An 8,316-nucleotide genomic window follows, 5' to 3' on the forward strand; every position below is an offset into this window, starting at 1 on the left:
TCCAAAATGAAGGATACACTAACTAAAATGAGGAATAATTTATAGGGAATCAATAGTAAAGTAGATGATGCTGAGAAGTCAGCAATTTGGAATATAAGGAAGCAAAAAAATACCCAATCAAAAGAGCAAAAAGTAAAAATCCAAAAACATGAAGATAGGGAAGGGATCCTGTGGGACAACTTCAAGTATACCAACATTCACATCATGGGGGTGTCGAAAGGAGAAGAGAGAGCACAAGAAATTAAAAAACTAATTGAGAAAATAATGCCAGAAAACTTCCCTAACCTGGTGAAGGAAATAGCCATACAAGTCCAAGAAGTGCAGAAAGTCCCAAAGAAGATGAGCCCAGAGAAGCCCACACCAAGACACATCATAATTAAATTGTAAAAGTTTAGCCCTGGCTGGTGTGACTCACTGGACTGAGTGCTGCCCTGTGAACCAAAGCGTTGCTGGTTCAATTCCCAGTCAGGGCATGGGCCTGGGTTGCAGGCCAGGTCCCCAGTAGGGGGTGGGGGGGGCGCATGAGAGGCAACTACACATTGATGTTTCTCTTCCTCTTTTGCCCTCCCTTCCCTTCTCTAAAAATAAAGAAAATAAATTGTTAAAGTCTAAAGGCAAAGAATCTTAAAAGCAATAAAAGAAAAGCATCTAGTTATCTACAAGGGAGCTCCCATATAATTGTCAGCTCACTTCTCAACAGAAACTTTGCAGGCCAGAATGGATTGGCAAAAAATATTTAAAGTGATGAAAAACAAGGGTGTACTACTGGTATTACTGTACAGCAAAGCTATCATTTACAATGAAAAGACAGATAAAGAGCTTCCCAGACAAGAAAAAGCTAAAGGAGTTCATCACCACCAAGCCAGTATTATATGAAATGTTAAGGGTTTCTTTAAAAAGAAGAAAAACAAAAGATAAAATATATGAACAATAAAATGGCAGTAAATACATATCTATCAACAATTGAATCTGAATCACAAAATAAATGAACCAAGCAGACCAGAAACAGACTCATACAGAGAACGTCTTGACAGTTGCCAGATGGGAAGGGGGTAGGGGGATGGGTAAGAAAGGTGACAGGATTGAGAAGTACAAATTGGTTTTTACAGAACAGTCATGGGGATGTAGAGTACAGCATAGGGAATATAGTCAATAATATTCTAATAATATGTATGTCAGATGGGTGCAAGATTTATCAAGATGATCACTTATTTAGGTAGTGTCTAATCATTAGGGTGTTTGTCAACTGTAATTAAAATTTTTTTAACTTATAATTTTTTTTAAAAAACCACATAGCTGTTATTCTGCATTTAGATTTTGCTCCTCAGCATGTGTTGTCAGTTTGGCTCAAATGAACTTTTATACAAATTCAAAAACCAAAAAAAGGGAAGGAAGGAAAAGCCAGGAGTTGAGTGTAGTGTGGGATTTCTGTAGTTTGCAGAGCTAGGAGACCTCCAAATAAGATTATTGACAGTTAAAGGAGAGCCATGGAGTATAGCAGACAGAGCGCTCAGCCTGTTTCGTCATCTGTAAAGTTAGAGGTTTGGATTCTAAAGGCAGCATTTATAGAGATTGAAGGCAAAGGTTTTGGAGCCTGACTTGCCTCATATTATGTAAAATGAGGATAATAATTATATACCTACCTAATGCAGTTGCTGTGAGGAATATGTATGTACACATAGATCTTACTTAGCACAGTGTCTGGTACACAGTAAACTTATTGTTATAAAAATGAAGTCCTTTTCAGATCCGATGATCTATTGTTACATAGTCAACTTCTGCCAGCCTGGCACTCCAAGGTAAAGGTAAGGACCCAAGATACAGGCTAATCATTTCTTGTCTAGGTCTCATTGAACAGATGGCATGTGGTACCAAAGGAGAAAATGGAAGGAATGTATGAATAGCAAGGACAGAATGTTGACGGATATTATATTCGAGGACAAGAGGCAGGAGGATATGGGAGGGGCCAGTGAAGGAACGTTCGGAGAAGAGAGGGAGAACTAGGAGGGACTGTCCTGACAGCCAGCTGGAACAGAAAGACAGCTCAGTGAAGACAGTCTTGTAGAGTAGAGGGCACCTGACTAAATCTGAAGGTTTATGGGGCATACCTGATTGACAGGGAGAAGTTCAACATGAAAGCAAAGGAAATTAATGCAGTGTAGTTCTGTGAGGGTTTTAGAGGAAGGAAGATAATTTCTTTCATTGAATTGAAATAAAAGAAGAGAAGGCTGTATGTTGATACAGTCAGATTTTGAGTGTGAAAGGTTGGAAATCAGGGAAGCTCATGATGGATCATTTCATTTTTTTTTTCATTAACATAGGAAGCAAGGTCATCTGGAGAGAAGAAGGTGGGGAATAACAGTGAAGTGTGCTTCTAAGTGGCTTTAAGTATTTTCTCTAATTCTGCCCTTTGTGTGAAGTAGAAAACAAATGATCCGTGTCAATTGTAATAGGTAATATTTACTGAGCCTTTAATATCTGCCAGATATCTTGCTAAGAGCTTATTTCAAACGTAAAACATCCCTAACAGACAAATGGTATTAGTATCACATCTATATGCTACAGAAGGTAATGCATGAAACAGAGGAAGGATTGGAAATTGCTCAAGGTTCCCCCGCTCAGAAGAGCTGGAACCAAGACTGTGTATAGAATAGGTTACCAGACCTGTTGTTGGTATGTGGAAAGTAAGATTTTCTTTCTTTGCTTTTATATTTTGAACCAGGTGACAACTAAAGCCAAACAACTGAAAGATTCAGTGACCTACTCCCCCGGTGAGTTAGCGCTCCCTAACCTCAGTAATCTAAAGCAGTTTCTTCAAAATAAATCCCTTTTTGTAACAACTTCTTTAAATACGATGGTGTAATAGCTTTGCCGAAGGAACTATACAGTTAAACCTCTAAAAGGCGTCAAATTACACCTCCTGTAATGTACAGTTAAACCTCTCAAAGGCACCAACAAGCCAATCCAGCCCTAAACATTTAGTGGGTGCTAAGATGTATGTAATAAGTTTAAAGAACTATAAATAACGTTATTCTTCTCTAGTGTTGGCAGGGCAGGGGGTGCGGGAGAAAGCCAGTCCGTGCACCACGCAACTGTGGACAAACAGTGTGCAGTCTTCCTGCTGTGCCCCCCGCGTCGCCCCCCCACCCCGCCCCCGGGTCACCACACGCGGTCCTTTAGAAGAGACAACAAGCAGCCTCCCCAAGAATCTGTTTCTCCAAATCTGTTTCCTCCAAGACTAACTGGAATTTTGTTAGAGTCCCCATACTGTTTGCCTGGAACCAGGAGGTAATAAAATGCCTCCTAAACCTTCCAACTTAACCTAAATACAGGCCCCAGACCCAGAGATCTCCAGGGGTCATCCCCAGGAAGGGGTTCTGCAGGCTCTAGGGAAGTGGGCCAGATCCATATTCTACCAATAAAATTATTCGTCTGGGCATGGAGGCAGAACTAGGCAGTGAGATGTTGTGTGAAAGAAGTTGACCTCCCAGACACTCTCCAAAAATGTATTCTGAAAAGGCAGCGTGGAGGAGCAAAGTAAGCAGATACACATGGCCCTTCCTAGAGCATTGGTGGAGGGGGTGAAGGTGCGGCGAGAACAGGAACTGTGTAGTTCAGTATTTAAGGGTGTCTCTGAGACGACTGCCGTGCCTGGGAGTCAGCGTTGGCTTGCCCATATCCTGTCCAGAGGGAAGCAAATGGGCAGGAGTCACAGTGGCAGCAGAAGCAGCTCTGGGCAGGGAGCAGACCCCACAGGCGGTCGTGGTCACCTGCACATGGTGAGTGGTGTCAGGTCTGACGGACTCTTTTTAGTTATGCTAATGGATCACTCACAACTCTGGACTGTGAAGAACAAACTTCCTTACCTAAAAAGTAACAGGTTATTTCTTCTCAGAGAGATCTTTGCATTTTTTCATCACAGCCAGTTCTGTATACATCTACGGCTCCTCAGAACGTGGGAAAGCAAAGACTTGGGATCAGGCAGAACTGGGTTCAGATCCCACTCACCTCTGCTGCTTTCCAAGACTTATTTTCCTCATCAGTAAAATTAGGATAATGACACCTATCCTAGAGTAATGTGAAAATTAAGTAAAATCATACATGCAAAATGCATAGGACACTGTCTTCGAGGTGGGAGGCAGTTGTTGTCACTCTTATCACCTGACTTGACCCAGGCCTTTCATCTGTATGATGTGCCCTTTCTCATAGGAATGGTTAGACTCTCTGAACTGAAGTCAACAGCTCAGAATTCCAGGCCCATCAAGACCACGATGGCCTTGCCCGATGACATCATCACCCAGCGGGAAGCTGGTGCACAGGCCATGGGGGACAAGGAGCGGGAGGACAGCGACGAACCAGAGGAGGAAGAGGAACAGGAGGCCGTAGTCCTGGGAAGCCAGCCGAGGAGACGGAGGCCAGCCCGGCTGCCCGAGGTGGCGCCAAAAGCAGAACCAGCAGAGAAGCTCCGTGGGAAGAGGCAGAAGGACTTTGATATATCGGAACAAAATGTGTCAAGTGATGAGGAGAGCCAGAAGAAAGAGAGAAGTCGTGCTACAGAGGAGCCATGGACTCAGAACCAACAGAAACTTCTGGAATTAGCATTACAGCAATACCCAAAAGGATCCTCTGACCGCTGGGACAAAATAGCCAAGTGTGTCCCGTCTAAGAGTAAGGTGGGTGAGGCGGGGAGAGGACGAGGCCTCTGCACTGGTTGTAGATTCCACTGAAGTGGCTGCAGCCAGCTCTTTTGCCTTATTCATAGCCTCTCTCCAACTATTTCACATGAGCTCTGGTTTACAGTCATCATCTGGCGTATTTCCCCTGTAAGCTTGGGAAATCTGTGTGCTCAGTTGATTGGTGTGTATAAATGAGGTCAGCAGTCTAAGTTGGGTCATTATGCAGACCAGGTAGTTTTTCTCAGAGAAAAATTCCATCCATAGAATATAAACTTCACCCTCAACCACTCTGCCATTCACTAGAGCATTCACTCTGCTCAGGCAGCAGTTTGAGAGAAGCCCGGGTGGCCCAGCAGCGTCCTGGTCACTGTGCAGTCCCTCTTACCTGAATAAGGAGAAGGTTTCTCATAATCGCAAGTCCCTTCGGGCACAGGGATGTGTGTGGCCGGTGGTGCATGTGATCACCGGCCCTGCAGCAGGACTCTGGAGTCAGCCCCAACACAGGGTAGACCAGAAACCCGGAGGCATATTTGTATGTGGGGTCTATGTGAGAATAACATTTCAGAGTAACAATAGCATTCAGCTTACCCTCTACAGCCTTGACTTTTTATAACAGACTTTTCCCCCTGTTTACAGCTCTTAGTACCTGCTTAAATGTATCTATAGATAGGTCTCAAATAAAAATTCAGACAGGCAGGAAGATAGGCGTTCCTGTGACAAGACAGCCCCTCCCCTGGCCTTTGCCTTTGGCCCGGCCAGTGTGGAGCTACCGCACTGACAGTGGAATCTTTCCATTTGGTCCCTTTCCTGACGCGCAGTCTCCAGGGCCTCTTTCCCTGTAGCTGTGCCCTTCTCCAAGGCACCGGGAACACTGAGAAATCAAAAGAACCAATCTCTTCTGCCTTCTGTGCCTATCACTCAGTAGCCTCTGGGCACATTGATGTTCATTTACATTCTTATTTTTTTTAATTGAAATTCGATGTTGGACAGCCTAGCTTGTGGCCATGAATGTCCCCAAGTGTATAGGTCTAGTTATCTATTACCCACTTTAAAATGAGGAAGTCAAGAATTCCCGGGGAGAAAAATAAAACCATTAGCAGTTGATCTATTTGAGAAACACAGATTCCCCTGCCTCTCCAACTGGTTTGCCAGAAGTCATTATTTTCCCTGAATTTCTCTAGCATCTGTCAGGACAGCCATTTGCATATGTGATGAATCGACATAGGTTTGAAAGGAAGTGGAACCGGATTCCTTAGAACACTCAGAAACTGATTGCCTTGGGGTTTGGAAAACTTCCTGTTTCAACCAGAAATGAGCACCTCTTTTACTGTCCTGCAAAAGTTCCCTTAAGCCTTGGCATTAGAACCAGGTCCAGGAAAGGTTGCCTGGGGCTCACCTGCTGTGGAGTGACTCCCTGCAAGTGGCCTGAGAGCCACTGGAAATTCTGGGCCAAAATGAGGAGGCTTTGCCTGACGTGTAAGTGAACTGGGCTCAGTGGCAGGCCTGCTGCTCAGGGGGCTCAGGGCCCACGCTGTCTTCCAGGTGAGGTGCTAGGGCTGGCCACTGGATGTCATGTGCTGGGTGGGACCATAGGAGGCAAAGGATCAAGAAAAGATTAATAGTTTTAAAGACCCTAGGCAAAGCATCTTTTCGGATGCAGATAAGGGACAAATAAGATACTCTCATTACTCTAAGCAGCTAAAATCCTAGGAAGAGAATGAATATCCATTCTGTCCCAGGCAGCTGATAAAGTCTTCTCCATGGAGCAGAAATCAGCTTGCACCAGACTGTAGGTTAGTGAAGGCTGACAGTGCCACTGGGGAGAGTATTTTTTGAACAGAAACAGAAATGGATTCTGGAAAGTACTTATGATAAATAGGGGAGTCCTGAGGCCTCTCCCCAGCATCCCCCATCCCCCCTTCAGTCATGAGGCCCCACCCCAGGGGGTGACAGCCGCAGGAAGCTAGGATCTGAAGCTTGTAGCTCTGTACCTGACAGGCAGGAAGAGTGAGGTGGGGCTGGGATGAGCCCGAGGACGTTCAGCATACGCCCTGTCAGTGTCCTGTGGGCTGGTGGATGGCCCCAGGAAGGTCCCAGCAGCACTTTGCAAGAGGCAAACCCAAGGGAGAATAGTGCAGGTACCTGGCCTCAACTTCTTTGTTTCTCTGAGGTGATGTGTTATGATGAAATAGTAAAATGTTAAAATCGATCATTATAGTTAGCAAATTGAATGTCATAGTCATAATGATAGAAGGCCTCATAGACAGCTGCCAGTAGCCCCTCACCCCAGGAGTTAACACCGCACCTTGGGCTCAAAGTTCAGCTTGGCCTCTTTGAACCTGTCAACCTTGTCTGTCTGAGCAGCTGGGCTCACGCAGGAAACTCTAGGCAGGCTCTATACAAAGTGAATGCACCTGGGATGGCCTAGTTTTATCACTGGGCACAGCCACCAAGCAGGCCCTGTAGGCTTACCCCAAGAAGGTCATTCTGATTTGTGGAAATAATTGTTTTCACCTTTTTTTTTTATCTTCCTGTAGGAGGACTGTATCGCTAGATACAAGTTGTTGGTGGAACTGGTCCAAAAGAAAAAGCAAGCTCAAAGTTGAATATTCTGGAAGACGACATTCACCTTCACTTTCCAAAATGATTATTTTAAAACTCTTATGCAGAAATTTGCATTTTGTACCTCAGTATTTCTATACGTCATGTGCCTTAGTAAAAAATAAAATAAATAAAAAATAAATGTTGTGCTCTAATGTTAAACAAATACTGAGATAAAGGAGAAAAAAGGACTTGGGTATTTTATGGGTTATTCTCTCATTACTACGAGGTTTCTAGGTTTACTTTCATGGGGAACAAACTTAATAGTGCTTTCTTTCTCTTTATGTTTTGTTATTTTTTTAAATTCTCACCCAAGGACTTTTTTCATTGCTGTTTGGAAAGAGAGGAAGGGAGAAAGAGAAACACTGATGTGTGAGCCCTGGCTGGTGTAGCTCAGTGGATTGGGCGCCGGCCTGCAGGCCGAAGGGGTTCTGTTCCCAGTCAGGGCATGTGCCTGGGCTGGGCCAGGCTCCTACTTGGGGGCGAGCGAGAAGCAACTGATTCATGTTTCTCTCACACATTAATGTTTCTCTCACTTTCTCCCTCCTTCCCCCTCTGAAAAAAGTAAATAAAATTTTAAAAAACAGAACAAACAAACATCAGCATGAGAGAGAGCATCAGTTGGTTGCCTCCTATACACTCGGACATGTGCCCTGATCAGGAACCAAACACACACACAGCCTTTTCAGCTGTGGGACAGTGCTCCCACCAACTGAGCCATGCCAGTTGGGCTGAATAGTGCTAACGGTCAGTCAAATATATGATCTTGAAGGAACATATGAGTAAACTAATGTGTAACAATTAAAAAGTGTGTTTCTTTGACCAAAGAACATACAGCTGATGAGTTTACTGGTAGCAGAGTTCAGGTGCCAGGGGAGAAAAATCCAGCTTGGTATTGAGCAAGCTGGCTAAAAACAGTGCGAGGCTTTCTTAGGCATATACATCTTGGGGGGAAAATAGGTTTAAATGAACGAGGACATGAGGTAATAACCTCTGAGTTTGGGTTGAATAGAAATCTGCCCTCAACTGATAGAATTTC

At 44.3% G+C, this 8,316-nt stretch overlaps 1 protein-coding gene across 1 annotated transcript in view; it reads left to right on the forward strand.

Moving 5' to 3' along the window:
• The window catches only part of DNAJC1 (DnaJ heat shock protein family (Hsp40) member C1), a 221,264-nt gene extending 213,832 nt beyond the window's left edge, over positions 1 to 7,432 (forward strand). Inside the window, exons 10-12 of the mRNA XM_028505599.2 lie at positions 2,723 to 2,771; positions 4,210 to 4,673; positions 7,214 to 7,432. Coding sequence (XP_028361400.1) covers positions 2,723 to 2,771; positions 4,210 to 4,673; positions 7,214 to 7,282 — 582 coding nt within the window. The 3' untranslated portion in view covers positions 7,283 to 7,432. The remainder of the gene's footprint in view (positions 1 to 2,722; positions 2,772 to 4,209; positions 4,674 to 7,213) is intronic.
• The last annotated feature ends 884 nt before the right edge of the window (positions 7,433 to 8,316 follow it).

This window comes from Phyllostomus discolor, chromosome 1, assembly GCF_004126475.2.
Source record: "Phyllostomus discolor isolate MPI-MPIP mPhyDis1 chromosome 1, mPhyDis1.pri.v3, whole genome shotgun sequence".
Classification (NCBI taxonomy): Eukaryota; Metazoa; Chordata; class Mammalia; order Chiroptera; family Phyllostomidae; genus Phyllostomus; species Phyllostomus discolor.